The 17651-nt window shown below is 38.6% G+C and overlaps 1 protein-coding gene across 3 annotated transcripts in view; it reads right to left on the bottom strand.

The window, feature by feature from the left end:
* Positions 1-17651, bottom strand: part of LOC110046018 (BAI1-associated protein 3-like) — a 31786-nt gene that overhangs the window by 2036 nt on the left and 12099 nt on the right. For all 3 annotated transcript variants that reach the window (XM_020751679.2, XM_020751680.2, XM_089289601.1), the window contains exons 8-36: positions 17138-17327; positions 16271-16315; positions 15672-15749; positions 15170-15260; positions 14355-14462; positions 12660-12764; positions 12401-12507; positions 11835-11952; positions 11104-11228; positions 10547-10631; positions 10179-10235; positions 9842-9939; positions 9635-9683; positions 9246-9391; positions 8916-9039; positions 8649-8717; positions 8412-8486; positions 7801-7905; positions 6942-7157; positions 6521-6589; positions 5847-5926; positions 5331-5397; positions 5179-5220; positions 4805-4876; positions 3542-3625; positions 2481-2559; positions 2129-2167; positions 1367-1487; positions 1068-1285 (exon numbers count right to left, since the gene is read on the bottom strand). In XM_020751679.2, the coding sequence (XP_020607338.2) occupies positions 1068-1285; positions 1367-1487; positions 2129-2167; positions 2481-2559; positions 3542-3625; positions 4805-4876; positions 5179-5220; positions 5331-5397; positions 5847-5926; positions 6521-6589; positions 6942-7157; positions 7801-7905; positions 8412-8486; positions 8649-8717; positions 8916-9039; positions 9246-9391; positions 9635-9683; positions 9842-9939; positions 10179-10235; positions 10547-10631; positions 11104-11228; positions 11835-11952; positions 12401-12507; positions 12660-12764; positions 14355-14462; positions 15170-15260; positions 15672-15749; positions 16271-16315; positions 17138-17327 (2862 nt within the window). The remainder of the gene's footprint in view (positions 1-1067; positions 1286-1366; positions 1488-2128; positions 2168-2480; positions 2560-3541; positions 3626-4804; positions 4877-5178; positions 5221-5330; positions 5398-5846; positions 5927-6520; positions 6590-6941; positions 7158-7800; positions 7906-8411; positions 8487-8648; positions 8718-8915; positions 9040-9245; positions 9392-9634; positions 9684-9841; positions 9940-10178; positions 10236-10546; positions 10632-11103; positions 11229-11834; positions 11953-12400; positions 12508-12659; positions 12765-14354; positions 14463-15169; positions 15261-15671; positions 15750-16270; positions 16316-17137; positions 17328-17651) is intronic.

The raw sequence follows: 17651 nt of genomic DNA, 5'->3' as shown, positions 1-17651 counted from the left end.
GTATACTAACTACATGAATGCGAGCTGCGGTGGCCCAGTCATGTGCTGGCTCGGGATCGAGTGATCTGGGTTTGGGCCTGGGTCAGGTTCATTGTGTTGTGTTCTTGGTTAAGAGACTAAACTCTTACTAGACTTAATGTCACCAAGGATTGTTAGGCTAACATGACAAATGCTAGGAGTAACCTGCCATAGACTAGCATCCCATCCACGGGGTGTACCAATACTCCAAGCTGCGTCATGGTGACAGAAATCGGTGGAGTTAAGGGCCAAGAGCTTTGAGCCAGCTGGGCTTAGGAGGCTTTACTTGAACTGTACATGACTCGAAATCTACCAGTCACCGTCAGCGCAACACTTCTTACTTGGACACCACTGATTTCAATTAGTCAGGTGGTAGGCTGTTATTCGTGGAGGGATATTTGGGGCTACGTAGTGGACAAATTTCGAAAATAATGGAATGAAATAACTTTCACTCCAAGCCAAGTCAACCAGAACTCTTAATTGCATTCTTTTTGAAAAATAAATCACGGTTTTCACATTGGTATTTAAAAATGTAGCTTTACAAAGAAAAACGAATACGTTAGAGTACAAACATGCCGAAAGAGGAGAACGTTTTCAATCCTTTTAGGTTAAACAGATTTGCTAGCATTACAAACTTTAGGTTTTAAACAAGTACAATTTACACGACACGATACTCTATATATTATATATAAAGTCATACGTGAACAACAGAGAGTATGCACTATGTACGAGTACTGTGCGGTACGATATCAAAACGCTGTCGCGTTGTGAATGACTACGTTGATTTCAAGTTCACTTATTGTTTCATATAATGCTGTAACTAAAATGGTTGCCGGCTCGGATAAATTTAGTCCAAACCAAACCTGAAATAATGATTTTTCTTCACCATCTACACATGGTTTTAAGAAACTTACGAGGCGGAAAGAGTTTGTACAACAAGGTGAGTAATTTCTATCAATAGCACGCGGTTTTAATGTGCTCGCACCCTCGACGGCGTTAAGGAAGAAACAGGTGTGTGTGAATTTTTATAAAGAGAGCTTCATTCTTACCTTCAAAGTAGTGGCCTTCAGGTTTGGGGTGAAAGATATTTCTTATCTCCTGAGGTACGTTTGCAAATCCTCCAGCTGCGACTTCTCGCAAACCGAGGATATTGTTCAAGTTGAAAAACACGTGACCAGCGAAATCGTCATTTGAAAACACGTCATAATCCATGACAGTCATATGCAAGCAGGCACCAGTCTCTTTCAACAGCTCCGGCTCAACATCACTGGAATAAAGGAAGAAATTGATTATAGGACACTTAAATGAAACGAACACAAAAAGAAATACAATCAGCTCAGTCACTCACAAATCAAACTGCTCGTCAAAAAGAGGGTACAGAGTATTCTTGATGATCTCTGTTTTCTTGACTTCATTGCCAAAGAACTCTTCTGGTAAAAGCTCCACAGTCACATACGGATCACACAATCCTGTAACACAACAGGAATAAACATACCTTAGCTATCTTAGGTAAACAGCTCTTCATGATGCATTTGGTCAATTTAAGGCGATTCCTTCTTGCGAGAAACAAGTGAACATCCGCGCCTTGAAAAATGCTTAGTTAATTATCACTTTGAGGTTGATAACGGCAAATGTACTGCCGAATTGAAATTTTAAAAAGCTGACGTTTGACGTTTCATGTTTTAGTTGCTAGTTAACTAAGCGTTTGATCTGCCACCGCCGCAGCATAACAGCTTCTTTGAAAACTAACCACCTTGTTCATTTGAGAAAGAGAATTATTATTCTGCAATATTTGAGACAACTAACAATACTCCTAGCAGTATTGCGATCGATTGTAGACATTTTGAAGAAATTTGAGACAATATTTGAGAAGTTACAGACAAAATATTCTTGACTCTGCATGGCAAGACGACGTAATGGCTGGACCATTATTATAATAAATAACACTTTTTTGAATTCACAACCACACTACTAATGCAATTCTTACATGACTGCTTACAAGACGTTACTTACGATACGAATTCTTGCCCCACGAACAAAATATATATCTAGAATACATAATTTACTCAGTGTCAGTCTTATGGTATGTGTATTTATGATTTCTACTCACCGTTTGTGTCCAGCGGTGGAAGATTCTTTGCATTCAACACTGTAAAAGAGCAACTATTTTTACTTTTTTCCTTACACAATTAACTCCCAAATATAATTACACTGCATAAATACCGTTCACATAGCACATTCCTCAACAAAAACTACTTCTTACAAACAAAAGATCATTATTCTTTAATTCGTATTCTTATTCTTAAAGCGGTTTTCAATTGAGTGCCGTAAAACCAAAGCCATACCAGTAACTTACCAATTAGACTACACAGCCAATCTAAAACCGCAGTAAAACGAAAACCAAAGTAATTGCTTGATTACTTTCGACGCTTAATTGAAAACCGTTCCATTCTTAGCATTACCTTCCACTTGAAGCTTCTGATTGTTAAAATCGTAGAAAACTTTGAATGTCACAGCTCCGTATTTCTCTTCGACAGTTTCCTTGCAAAGTTAAAAGAGAAAGCAACTTCAGAATCTCATAAATGCAAGGCATGTGCCAGTTGTGCCAAAGAAAATTTTAAAATTGATTCAGTACAATTTCCACAGGTGGCATTCTGATTGGTCGAGAAACTCGGATCATTTCCGCTATAATCAACCTTACGAGAGTTGATTATGGCACTTCAAGGCGCGGTTGCTAAGCAAGGGAAATTTCCGTTTATTGCTAAGACATCACCTCAAAATCTGGCACCTTCGTAGCACTGGGAATTAAGAACAGCCCTCAACCAAAATCTTTCAAGAAAAGGCTCTCAAGTGAACTACAACTGGCGAGTAATGATTATGTATTTACCCAACCGTCGAGCGATCGAACGCTTACTTCTCGGCTTCAGACCGTAACTAAGAATTCCAGACGACAATCACAATTGCCATAAAGTCAGCAAAGATGAAACAGAATAACTTGATGATTGTGTTGTTTTACAGTCGGTGTATCTTTTATGTATTTTGCAGCTTTAGAGTGGTTGATAGATTCGTTTGCAGTTGATGTAACTAAATACAGTACTACAGACGTGTAAAATCGTCTAGGTTTTTCCATGCTTTACCTCGTTGTTCTTGAGTACCTGATATTCACCTCTGCAAATTATACTAAGACATTATTCGCCACAGGCTCAGTGCATCTCGGCGAATGTTCCTCTCGACTTAGTCTTCCGCGAGGAATACAGTTGCGGAGAGTCACTTCGCCTTCAGCGAATAATCCAGTGATAAATATTAAGAAACTAGATCTGTGGGATTTAACTAAACATGCACGGTCACACGATCATACTACATCGAGATCGAACGACTAGGTGAAAATTAGGTATATGAAGAGATCATTACTAAAGGAAGAATGAATGCATTTGCTAATTCTGATTAAATAACATCATCATGGACATTGTAGCTAATCATATCATCCATCTAGGCAAGGCCACATATATTCATTAACATGTACCTGTTCCTCGCACTTCTCAGCTAAGTAGAGCTGGATTAATTCTGTTGTAGACAACTTGCGCATGTTGAGAGTCTCAACCAAAGTCTAGGAAATAACAACCAATCGATCAGGATAAGTCGAATTAGTTTGGTAGCGTCGAGATGTATAGTATTTGTCAGTTATCGTTTTCACTGAAACTTTTCAAAATAAAATAAATAAACATCGCCCACTTGTTTCCGTTTTCAGAGTTCATAAAATACCTTATTACATGAAATTTTCGCGACACGTTAATTTCGAGATTTAAAAAAAATCGCGAAATTAAAGTGACGCGAACAAGTGTCGCGAACATAACATGATGCAAAAATTAAGTGACTTACATTATGTTACTGTTGACTTATCGTTCCGCCGTTGTGTTTTTGTTAATTTTGACGTTATTGTACCTTTGATAATGTCAGTTTACTAAATTCAAGGACACGTTGAAGTAACATTGCCAAGGAAATAATTTTTGTGGCACTCAAAACGCGAAGTTAAAGTGATTCAAAATACAAAATACGCGCACCTCAAAATCGCGAAATAAACGTGTCGCGAAAATTTCATGTAATAAGGTACCTGATTCAATAAAGTGGAACCCCGCTCTACGGACACCCCCAAAATCTTGTAGTCATGAGATCGACACCAGAATTATGAAAACAAAATCTTTCTACACGCTAATGCGATGTTGTTTAAGTCACGGACTTCAGTATATTTTGCCGCTTGTGAAACTGACAAGGGAACATAAATTTTGGTGCGAAACCTTTCACTTTTTGTAAACCACTTTTGGTGAAGTTGGCTTCCTTAATAAAGGTTTTGTCTGCCTGCTGTCGGTGTTGGGTTTTAAATAAAAAAAATGAGAAAATAATTCTGGGAGGCCGTTTGACACGGACACCCGGACAATATAGATACTTTTGCTGTCTCCTTAACCGGGTTCCACTTTAACTTTTCCTCTTTAATTTAACGGACATAAAACGTCAAAGAGTCTGATATAATGTCTGGTGAAGTTACTGTAATCACTAGTCCAAAGCTCTTTTCCCAAAATATCTTTAAAACAACCATGTTACGCGTTCGGTTACTTGTTTTCATTCTTAAAGAAGCCGCTAGATCTTGTTGCCAAAGACGCAGCCTAGTTCGCGTTCAGTCTTTCGAAAACTGATTTTTCATTCTCGGAAGTTTTAATGACAAAGAAAATGGTTATACGTGATTGATCGCTGTACGCTGAGCAACCTGACTTTCAAATGTCCTACGAACCTTGTAATGTCCCACTTGAAGACGTTCCAAAGGCAACCCAACTCCATCGCCGTGAAAGAAACTCTGCACTATCTACAAACCAAAACAAAACGCTGCAATCAGTAACGTTGGACAAAGAAAGATTGTTATTTTTTATCCTTCACTCCAAAATTTATATTGAATTTGCACAGGACTCAACTAGAAGCACAGGGGTTGAATGCATTGCTGCTCACTAGAGAGGTTTAGTCTTATACTTAAGAAAGCCCAGTTGTCGTGACTTCACAAAGCTCTGAAGTAGCTGAGGCGTTTTCTTGCAATCGAACCACTCTTTGCCTAACGGTAAATGTTCTGTTCAAATGTCTTGTCACGATAAGAACAAACTAACTACATGTAACCTCAAGTGCTTCGAATTGTCTTTGGTAGAAGGCTGCGGTTCTCTGAAAGAAGAAAGAGAAAAAGCGGTTGTAACAATATGTAGGAATTTAAGAACAAAAGAACAACACAAAAAGTAAAATAAAATAATTAAACGAATAATTGAAAACTGTACCCCTGTGTTGGTTTTTAGTCCATTTGTGAAGTTCTCCATCACTATTTCCCAAATGTAAAGAAGAATTCTGTGAATGAAGAACACGAATCATTACTACAATTTTTGTTACAGATGAAAGATGAGTTTTAAAGTTAAGAACGCGTTCTGTTTAATTTTACAACGAGCACGCATTCTGTTTGATATAAAGTCTTCCCTCCTCTGGCCGGATATATTGTGATTACAGGTTGTAAGACGCAGCCCTACGCAGTCTTGACTACATGGGCTGTGCAGGACCAGTTGTTCGAAGACTGGATCACGCTATCCACCGGATGAATCGTTATCCCGTGGATAAGTGTTAACAACCCTATCCGCTGGATAGTGATTTGTCGGTGGATATCGTAATCCACCTTTCAAATCCATGCTCTGGCCGGACATCAACCTTCCATACGATTTATTGCTGAAAAAATAACTTACACATGTCAACTTTCAATTTGTACAATGGCGGTTGATTTATGTAAGCAGTTCTGATCAACGTACCTTTGAAATACAGATTTGACAACACTTGTGTTGAGTACCATTAAGTCATCATCCAGGTACTGAAGCAAGCCACCCACCACCTGACAAGAATCACATCAAAATCTGTAAAAGTTATTAACGATGCCATGTCACAATTCAGTTATTACTGTATTAACTACCTTAAAATGAAAGTAAACCTCAAAATTGTAATTTACCGAAGCAGAAAAATAAAAGAGATACCAATAAACTAAGAAGAACTACAACAATGGCTACAAATGAGGGGGAATAAAATGGATTGCAGAAGACAAACTTGAAAACTTAGACTAAATTTTAAAGATGTGTCATCCACGACATAGACCTGTAACTAAGGTCTAGTGACAAAAGAGACAAGAACCCGAGCAAAACGGATTGTTGTGGACACATTTTGAAGTGCAATGTGATGACGCGTATCGCTGTCGATAAGAGTACAGACCACGCTAAACCACATTCGATTTGTTAATTAGATGACAGAAGCTTGGTATTGTTTAACTTATTGACCGTTTTAGAAGACGAACTGGATTGCTTAGCTTTCGTTTCATCGCGGTCATTATAAATCTCCAAAATCAAATTCTTTCTTGCCCAAGCAGCTCTGAATGACTAAAACAGTTTAGCTTGGTTTTAGTTTCGTGGCACAATATTTCAAGAGTAAGACTTACATCTTCAGCTGGTATGTTGTCCGAGGCACAGGAAATTTGAAAAAAAAACCTCTTGATGTCAACACCCATCTGAAGAGACGAAAATAGAAATTTGGTTGAAGAAAGAGCTTTACATATTCTAAACGCACTCTTAATTCACTCAAAATGGCAAAGTCTGCAGCGAGGAACAGAAGATTTAAAGTTGTAATTACCACTAAATAAAAGAAACACATGTCGAGGAGAAGAAAGGCAATACTGCATGACACTGACTTGAACAAAACGACGAAAGTACGAAAAACATAACCCATGGTGAGTTTGAAAGATGTTCACTAATGGCAAAATCTTTATAAAGGATGTAACCTAACTGGCATATGAACTAAAACTCAAACTAGTCACTGCTCCTTCATAACACAAATACACTAAAAGTCAGAGTAAAACAAACCCGCTGTCCAATGTGCTCGATGGCGTCCGCTATCTTGTTGAGCATGTCCTCGTCTGAACTGGACAGCATGTTTTCAAGCGCGGTGCGCGCATGTTTCCCGCCTCTTTCACCGTGTGCCGCCATCATGGCATTAATGACGTCTTCCCAGCCCAGATTCTCCGGAAGTTTCGACAACCACAGCCTCATGTATTCAATGTCATTCAGCGTAACACATAACTAGTTGAAGAAGGTCATGGAAAACAGTAAAAAAGCGTCAGTTACACACAAAAACACATGTAAACAAAGCAATCTACGCAAAGGGTTTCTGTAGGACTAGTTTTCTCGAGATGTTTTGCCTGTAGGAATTACGAAATTAGAAATTTAATAGGCTCAATTGAAATCCTCGCATTGTCCAAAAGGGGATTGATCTAGTTTGACTTGTGAAGTCAACTGACACCTAGAACAGTTTTAAGCCAGTAACCATTATAACGAGCTCTGAATTAGAAAACATGATATATGGTCTATTAACCAAGCGAAAGGTCAAGATCTTTATTTTAGCAGTCGAGGTCCAAAAACGATCGAGGGCAATATCTAACCATTTTAGTCGAACGAACTCGTCAATAAAGGATTTATCATAAGGCATACAGGACAACATTTTCTTGCAAGAAACAGCTCACAAAGTCTGAGCGAGCAAGACAGCCCTATCTTGCTGACTCGGGTATCCAATCACAGTGCCAGCGGATTTGGTTAATCGTGACCACGACAAGCGAGTGATTACACAGGACCAAGTGAATCTTGTTGACAGAGTGAGGGAATTCTGAGACATAATAAACGGAAACAAAGTTTATCAAAAAACGTTTGATCGTTTTCTCGTAGTTACCTGTTCACTGACGTCAAACTGAGATGGAGCCTGGTCGTAATAGTTATTTTTAATCATCTTTTCGAACAGAAGATCAGCGTAATACGACGCACTGCTGCAAATTTCCTATAAAAGAAGACAAAACAATACCAGGTATGATGCGTACTGATGAAAAACTAACACTTTGTGCATCATTTTAATGGAGAACTCACGAAAAAAAAAAACCCACGGCTTTCCTTGATCATTAAAAAAAGGCTTGAATATATTGAAGTGTTTAGTTGACTTAAATATATCCGATCTGTAGATTTTTTGTTTACTGAATTTTCGGTGGCCTCTGTCCACCTTCATCAGACTGATTGAAGGTGGACAGGTGAAGGTACACAGATAAAGGTGGACAGATACCACCGAAAATTCAGTGAACAAAAAAACCCATGGATCGGATATATTTAAGTCAAATAATCAAAGTCTACCGATCGCAACAATCAAAGTATCTTGAAATGTGAACATATCTAACTGACCTGCTGTAAGCACTGTACTTTTTCCCTGAATCTTTTAATAGTATTTTCTTGGTTATTTTGGTAATATCACATAACAATGAAAGAGAGATCTTAAGTGGCAGGCTTTGTACGTACATCGGTAATTTGCATGACAAACACATATGATCCAGATGGGTCAGGCCAGTCTATCTTCTTCCAGAATTCTCTGATCTAATTAGACAGAAAAAAAAGTTATAAAAGTGTTGCAATATCTAGCCAGTCTTTTATAATGTGTGTCCATCTATCAGTCAATCATTCAGTCCGCCCGTCCGTCTGTCCCGCCAGTCCATCCGTCCGTCAGTTAGACAAAGATCCTAGGCTTATTATACCTACCTGGTGAAAACAACCCACTGCATCAATGGCTGACGTGGAGTGGCTCACACTTGCATCAATCCTCAAAATCTGCAACAGCAAAAAAGCCAGTTCTATAATCGTTTTAACGTAGAAGCCCAGTTAGTGATGTCATACCAAGTTTAACAACTCACTTCATCGAATGCGTCTTGACAAAAAAATGAAAACAAAAAAATGACAATTAAGGATGAAACCCAACAAGTGTTATAAATTTGTACGATATAACTCTACAAAGCTACGTTGCACTACCTTGTCAATTTCAACTGCTTTTCGTATTCGCTCTTTGGCTTTGACTTGTGCAATATCGAGCCACCGTATAACGGACTGTTTGAACCAGGTGTGATAGTCATCAAGAGCATACACACGATCGGGCCTAAAACGCAGATGAAACTATCACTAAATAGAAAAAGCTTTCACACGCGAACGCACTTACAATGGAGGCTGAACAAATACATTAAATCAGATAAAATGGATTTTTCAATTAGTTGAACTTAAGCATTTCACTTCAGTCATTTGGTTGGTTTTTCTTTGTAGGATATAAACTTTGAAGGTTCTTTTCCACATTTCAATGGTTCTTACTTTGCTTCACCGATGCTCCGATAGCTAATAACTTCCTTAACAGCCAAGTACAATGAAAATAGCTTTTCCCCAACGATATCAGCTCCACCTTCTTGTTTAAGACGCTTGTTTATATTCCTCATGGTGTTGTGGACATCAGACGCAAGCTGCACACAACAGAAAGTAGATAAGTTATAAGTTATCTACTTCAAAACATCAACAACGTTCTACAGAAACACACTGACGTTTGCTTTCAACTGATGTGTTAGAACAACTATGGAGAGATCCGAAAAGCAGGAAATATGTTTACTATGGCTCCGGGAACTATAGGAAAGATACCGAAGTGCTCATTATAAACAGTGAATGTCAGGAACCCATGTTTACTGGTTGATTAAGCTTGCAGAACTTACCATTAGTTCCAGCTGATTGTAAACCGTAGTAAAATACTTCACGTCCGTTCTGAAAAACAACAGGCAACCAAACGTTACCTCCTCTCAAATGTTTTGAGTTTCTTACATTCTGAGCCTTACCCGACTGAAAAATAAATTCAGTCTCTCCATATTTTGATTGCTGGAATATTGTGTACAGGGAAATGAGAGAAGCCTTCAAATACTCACACTGAGAAGATCTTTCTATAACAGGTTTTCGCTTGAAACATGTCGGTAACCAACGCGTCAGCAACTTCCACCATAGCTGATAACATGGCTTCTTCACTCTGTGGCACACACACAAATAAGAGCAAGGAAATAACACATCTAATCGAGTGACAATGAATAAATAAACACAATAAAGGAATGACAGAAAGAAGGAGGGAATGAAGGAAGTTAGGAAGGAACATTTAAACTATTCCCGTTGCCCAATAAACAACATGGCAACGCAAAAGGCAAAAAAAAAAAACAAACAAACACTGGAATGAGATTGGATAAAAGTGTAAGAGCATTCTATGAAACAAACCTTTGTTTGAGGCTCCTTCCAAGCAAATACCTTCTTGTACCAAGCGAGGGCTGACTCCTTTGCAATAAAACACGAACCTTTGGTTACCACGAGTAACCCAATTCAGTGTAAATTGGTTAAAACACTTCAGCGTTACTAAACTACAAGCAGGATCTCGGCGGGTAGAGGGTGCGGACAAATGCAAGATCTCTTCGAACTTTACCGCGTTCGGAGAAACGTCTAAGGAGACCACATCAATTTGAAAGATGGAAAGCGATCAGGACTGCTGCATGTACTGGTTCATGTACTGGTTCATGTACTGGTTCATGTACTGGTTCGCTTCAGAAACAACTGAACGACTCATTCAGGGAGTAGCTTTCAAAACATACCTTGAGAAGATTTGACATTTGAATATTCAAAGGTTCTTTTATTGAATCGCTGAACACTTCAAGCTTGTACACATTTGCCAGACACCTTGAAAACACGAGTTTCTAATTAACAATGACCGCATGGCTGCTATTGATTTGAGTCAGTATAATAACTATCCACACACCCACCCTGTTAGGATCATTTATCATTCGCTTGAAACCAAACTAAAGAAGTGCAATTACTGAGAATTATACAATCTAGTAGCCTGTGTTTCCCTTACAAAGGAAATAGCCGACGTGTGTGCTAGCTAACAATATCTAAATGCATTAGTCGAATTCCCTCTCATACATCATATCAAATAGAATTTTAGGGATGCAGAAGCTAAGTCAGTACGTAATAAATCAGCCATCGGTTAAGTAACATTGTCAAAAAAAAAAATTAGACAGACTAAGTTGAGAACAGACCTTACATTTTGTCACAGGCTCTTAGACTTCTTAAAATAAAAACAAAATAAAACAATCACACAAACAACTAAACAGGGAGAAAACTAGGTTGGTATGGTAAAGGTATAACTCACTCTAGAAGGTTAATGAGTCGACCAAGCTTTCCTTTATCTGTGGCAGGGAATATGTCTCGATATTTGATCATTAATCTCCAGCAGTTATCAGTGAATTTCTTCAAGGACCTAACTAGCGCGTGTTCCTGAAAATAAACAGACCAAACTCAGTCATACAAAATCATAAATTCAAGCACATGTACCATGCTGTGAAAAAAGCAATTTTAAAAATAATCCAGATTTAATAGTTACCAGATATTTAACAGAACCAATTGGTTGAAGTTCACAATGACGGTAGAATAATCCCTATCCAGGGACGCTTTTCAATTAGTCCAAAATTTCGGAGATTTCGGTTCAGAGGAAAAAGGTAAAGGTGTTTTCAATTCGCCCCACTGGAAAATTCCTGGTAAAAGCGGAACTTTTAAGTCTGTCAAAGTCAAAAGTTCCTCTTTTTCAAGAAATCTCGAGTGGGACGAACCATGTAGTCTTAATTTTACGCAGGGCCCCTTTAGATACCAGCCTATGGCTGATGGGGCTACCCTGCCTAAATAAAGATGACTTGACTTGACTTGACTTGACTTGAGGGGCTGAGCATTTTCCCCTGAACCGAAATTTCTGGAATTCTTGGCGAAACGGAAAAAAGCCAAGCTTTCAGCAGCGTGCATGTAGTCTATTTAAAGAATGGGAATGTTTAGATGCTTGTCTTTGCAGGTGTGTTAATCATCAACGTGTTTGATAGTGTATTGTTGTACCTCTCTTTGGCTGAGAGCTCCAGTTTTCCACTTTTGTTCAAGGGTCCATAGCAGTAGGTTTAACGAGCTGTATTTCATTGGCTCCAGCCAGTGGTGGTGACTGAACAGCATCCAGCGACTGAAAAAGAAAATCACATTAGAGTCCATATGCAAAACAAACGCAGTTCAAAGGCTGTGTTTCGGGATAGCAAATAGTTTTCAGTAAACAATTTACTCCGTGGAAAAAATTGTTTAGTATTATGGGCATTGTACTCATCTGTTTCGTTTTCTCGTAAGACTCGATCGAATATTACAACAATAGAAGGTATTTTGAATTATGTTTAGAGCTTCCAGCGTCCCAGGAAGAGATAACGCATGATTCTTTACACGTAGCGATAATCCAATAACCGATCGCAGTAATGCATACGGTACTAACACTACAGCAGAATAAAAACTGATAAGTAAAATAACAATCTTGCCAACCTTCGCTCTGGCGCACACTCTCCCCTCCCCCTCTCCCGCACCCCCTCCTGGTCGCTACCCTCTCCTCGACCTGGTTTAGTCAGCAGAATTAAAAATCTACTTACATACTAGCCTGCTGAAGATCGTTCAGTTCATTCTGTAAAGCATGCTGATGAAGAATGAATTCAGCTTGAGGACACAGCTCGCTTGAACTTCTTTTAGTGTCACTTTCCTGAAAAAAAAAAAGGCGACAATTTGCATTTTACAGGGTCAGAACAAAGCGGAACACCCCTCCCCCCTCCCCATGCAGTGCAGGCACGTTACACCACACCAATTCACAGAACAAATAGTACATGTAAAACACAAAACACCAGCAACGCATACCTGACAATGTTCGGTTCCATATTTGATAAATTCTCTTAAAAACGCACCATGCATATCTAAGGCTGTTGGATATAAATGCTGTATCTCATATGGAATTTCTGGCTTCTGGAAAAAAAAGAAAAGAAGAAACTTTGAATTCTTTTGTAATTGCTTCCCGGCCCCTGAGTAACAGAATAGCTAATTAGAGAATTCGTTCATGCTTTTAGCTGTGCGTATATCGAGTTATGGATGCATGCGGGAAGTTTGGAGAGCACGATCTTCTCTCCAAACTTCCCAAGTACATCCATAACTCGATATACGCACAGCTAAAAGCATGAACGAATTCTTTTATAACATAGCGACAACAACTTGGACGCTAAAACATGTCTCATTTGTTAATGTCTACAAAGTTCTCACAATGCACGGTGAAGGAAAACAACGGATCCTATTGCCAGGTTAAAAACACGTCACAATCAGTTGAGCGACAGTTGAACGAAAGTGCTTCGTCTGGTTTCTAAAATTGTCAATGAAAATTCGCTTACGTAAGCAAACAAAGTTAAAAATACTCAAGTGAAAAATATAGGCAAAAGCCAAAATACTCAAGGTTTAGTAAACGTTATAAGCCCCGGCCAAACGATCGCAACATTTCAACGCAACATATCGCAACATTGTTGGGTGCAACATGCTGCGCGCGTTTGGCCACCCTTTTGTGACATGTTGAGTGTTGCAAATCGAACTGGTGCGCATGTTCTAGCGCAACATTGTTGCACGAACCTGGTCAAACGAGTACAACATCATGCAACATCCACAAGTTTGACCATTTCAAACTTGAGCCAACAACACCCAACATGTCGCAACACATCGCAACATGGTGGCCAAACGCGCGCAACATGTTGCGCCCAACAATGTGGCGATATGCTGCGTTGAAATGTTGCGATCGTTTGGCCTGGGCTTTAGCTTGGCAAAAGTCAAAGGCTCGAAGGTTGGTTTGGATTGTTCAGAATGCTGTTCACATTGCCAAAACTTTAACAAAAGGAACTCGCAGCTAAACTCAACGGAAATCTTGCAGCTAAAATCTAACTACACGCACGGCATGTTATTTACGCACGGCCGTGCGTATAGAGAGATTTTTACCTCGATGGCTATATAGGAATTAGGTAGGACTAGGGCGCGCGCAATGTTATATAACACGGTACTGACCATAATCCAACGGTACATCCATAATATTTTGTTTTATAAGGTACGCACTTAACGCAATTTTTCACTATGTTGTTGTAAATGCCTGGTCATATCAGCGAACTCCTAATGCGCAAAATTATTAAACAACGCTTTTTTTGTAAATATAACAATTGAGAGCGGAGACTGAACCAAAACCATAAGAAATCTTCAGATTGGTCAATCACAACGGACGCAGAAAAGCCAGTGAACCAATCAAAACTCGAACCAAAAACAGTCAGCCGACTGTAGCCGACATGAAGCACGGGAAAAAGTGTAGGAGTATGAGAGAGTCGCGATCGATTTGGATTTTACTTCTTATTGGATGAGAAATTAAACGAATCACAAAGGGTAGTAAATAAATAAATAAATAAATGAATAAAAAAAAATAAATAAATAAATAAATCACTTTATTTACGTTAAATGCAAATCCAGAGCAAAAGTGAATTTATTTCGACAGTCAAAAGAAAAGCGTTCTTAACCACGTTCCCGTAAGATTACCTTTCCAGTTGTTAGGGTAATCTTAAGGTGACAGTCACCATCTACTCGTGATTTTGAAGAGCGTCCTTCAAGTTTAAACCACTTGTCAATGCCACCGGATGGAATATCCTGAAAGAAAAAAAACCGGAAGCACTTATAAGCTCCGTTTTCGAGCCAACGCCTAAACGAAGGTAGACGAATATTAAAGCTGTGTAAAAGGTGCAAGTTAGAAAAGCAGGGTGAAGAACTGAGCACATTTGAATTTAGTCAACAACCACAGACTGGCCCTCAGGGCGACAACTTAGTCTCTTTAAAAGCGAGAAATGCCTTATTTTCATTATACAAGGCAGAAAGTGAAGTGTGAATTTTGCAGGACTTGCAGCGAGCGCCACGAAGTTGACTGAACACAGTGTGTGCCGACCTTTGTTTCCATCAATGAACTTTCCAAAAACTAAACTTCTGTTGGAAAACTATCACATTAAGAGAAATTGAAAGAGACTGCACATTTAGGTCCTTGTACAATATGAATATTGAATAATATATTTGCCATACTAAAACATCAAATAACCAAGAATTGTTTCGCAACACACAGTGGGCTTGAACACTAGTCGCTGATCGGGAAGCGAGCCCGCGCTCTTCTCCCCAGTCTCCTCTCGAGGAGGAACGTGGACCGGACTCGAGAGAGAGGCGGAAATAGAGCCTTACCACACAGTCATGGAGAAAGATCTCTGCACATGACGCAGCAATAAAAATGTTTTTAAGACATTTTCGTCCAGTTTTTCAATAGCTGTGCTTGGTGCGTAACTTCATTAAAGATCAAGTGCTTTACTGGGTACCTTAACCGGTATTTCGATGTATCCAAGAAAATCATCAATATTATCATCCGGACTTGATTTTCTTGCAGACTGCATAACATCTTTGAAAAATCTAAACAACCAAGTAGATAAAAACAACCAATAATTAGATTATGAGGTCACGTTTTATCGCATGATAGTTGATGAGGCAAAAAAAGAAGAGTCAAAAGCGGAAACGACATTTCTATATTTACAGTCCGATTAGTATAAACAAGACGGCCTGCCAATTTCCGTACAAATTAATGAATGAAAACCTCAGATATCAACTGTAGATTTTCGACAACATATAAGTAAAAACCAATAATGTTGTGACCATTTTTACCGTTTTAATCCTCAAACACAGTTGGCCAATTTACAAAGAATTTGGTTGCAGTAATTACAGCGCGCGTTGTAACTGAGAAATAAAACAGAGTGCAGTCATTGGGTGATTTTAGTTGCTGGCCCTCTCAGCTGTCCTAGTCATATACTGGCAAATACTATGTACCTTCCCATTCCAGAGATTCCTTTTATTTTGGAAATTTTTCTGTCTTCTTCCTTAAGTAACGCCTTGTCATCACAGTCCCTTAAATTAACAAGTGAAGTTGTTAACCCTAACTATCAAACTTGCATGCGAGTGTAAAGAACGAATAATAGTCAATTTATCTTTTCCATTGTCATTATTCCCTATTAATAATTTCAGAAGTGTAACATAGCTCACAGGTAAAATAGTTCATAAATGGTTTGTTCTGATACAGACTGTCTGCCAGTCAGAACTATGACTATTTGTGTGTTCATTCTTAAAACATGAAACATGTGTCCCATCGTACAATTTCCTAAAAGCATTTTAAAGGCAACGTTGTCATATCAGTGACAACAAATCAAACTCCTTAATACAGCTTTGTTTGTTTTACATTGGTATACCTTTCAAGCAACAAGAATGGTGGAACCCAAAACGTTTCACCACTTAAACATACTATTAACGCTCGTATTTCCTTTTGTCCCATCAGAGTCAGAAGAAACAGTATAGCAAGATTTATCTGTTCTTATTTGCAAATTAGTCGATGAACGTGGCAAAACAAAGTACAAAATGTCTGTAATACTGACCAGATGTCGAGGTGAAATCTTTCTGTTTGAAAGTTACTAACATTCCTGAAATAAAGAAAAAGAGTAATATACATTTGAAAGAGGACGTTTAAAAGTGATGGACATTATAAAGACTACAAATGACAAATAGTCATTAGTCATAATATGATTATTTCTCATCCCTAAAATGCATTGTGCACACCTCTTAAGGCGGGGTCACCCGGGACAACTTGCAATGACAACTTCTCAAACTCATTAATAATTCATCAAGTTTAAACAAAGGAAATCATGACCGTGACGGTGTTTGGATATCTGATCTTAATTAGCATAGATTTTTACGATTTTAATTCTCCGTTTTCTCCTTAGTTTTAGTCTCGATTGAGAAGATATATCAAACACTCAAGACAGTGTTTGACCACATTTCCAAACACCTCGAAGTTCGTCAAAAATACTCCGCTGCGCGTCGTATTTTCAACTCTCTTCTCGGAGTTTGGAAATGTGGTCAAACATGGTCTTTCGTGTTTGATATATTACTTCTCAATGTTGCGCGTTGATGTTACACGAGAGGATTTTTGAAGCAACATTGTAAATCCGGGCGACAATGTTGCAGGTTTCTGGATCGCTTTCAAAAACCTGCAACATGTTGCTGCAACGAAATGTTGCGTTAAAAGTCGCTCAGTGCGCCACGTAATGTTGCCTTGAAAAAAAAAATCGGTGTTAAAGATCGTCTCGTGTAAAATTACCTTACATATATCCAACATGAACTACAATGTACATGCACCTATATAGGCCAAACTAATGTGAGAATATACTTTACTCATTAAGACACGGATCCACTTGGAACTTTATTACTTTGCTATGCACTGTAACGACAATTCATTGGCTTACATTGTGAATGTTTCATTCCAAACCGGGTCAAGAGTGTCTTCCTTTACTTGTGTCATGTGAATTGACTCTCCGTCAAGAACATCTCTGACTGTGCTTCTAGATTTCTTGCGACAAACCTTGATTTTTTTCGTCTTTTCATCTTCATTTTCCTCTGTCATTAATCCCAACATGCAGTAGGGATCACTCAATCCTGAAAGAAAGGAAGATTGAATCAAATTACACAGTGTAGCAATATTTGCTCCATGCCATGAACAGTGTGCAATTTACAATGTTCAAGTTCTGATTTCCACTACTCGTCTCCCACTTACTGTACCTATGATGCTCCTAGGCTTTCATTAAATAATTATTGTTTTATTGCCACAGTAATTAAGACAAACACTAAAGCAAATTTTACAATAACTGTCTAATTTCTCGCGCGCTGATTGGCTCATTCTTATCATCAATAAGAGTACAGACGGATAAAATTTTAATTTATGCAAGCTTTCAAGTTCAACTCTCAGCTGTCAAACTGTCA

The sequence above is a fragment of the Orbicella faveolata genome, unplaced genomic scaffold, assembly GCF_042242905.1.
Source record: "Orbicella faveolata isolate gen_17 unplaced genomic scaffold, um_ofav_v1 contig_2, whole genome shotgun sequence".
Lineage (NCBI taxonomy): Eukaryota > Metazoa > Cnidaria > Anthozoa > Scleractinia > Merulinidae > Orbicella > Orbicella faveolata.
This window is presented reverse-complemented; position numbering and strand designations above follow the sequence as displayed.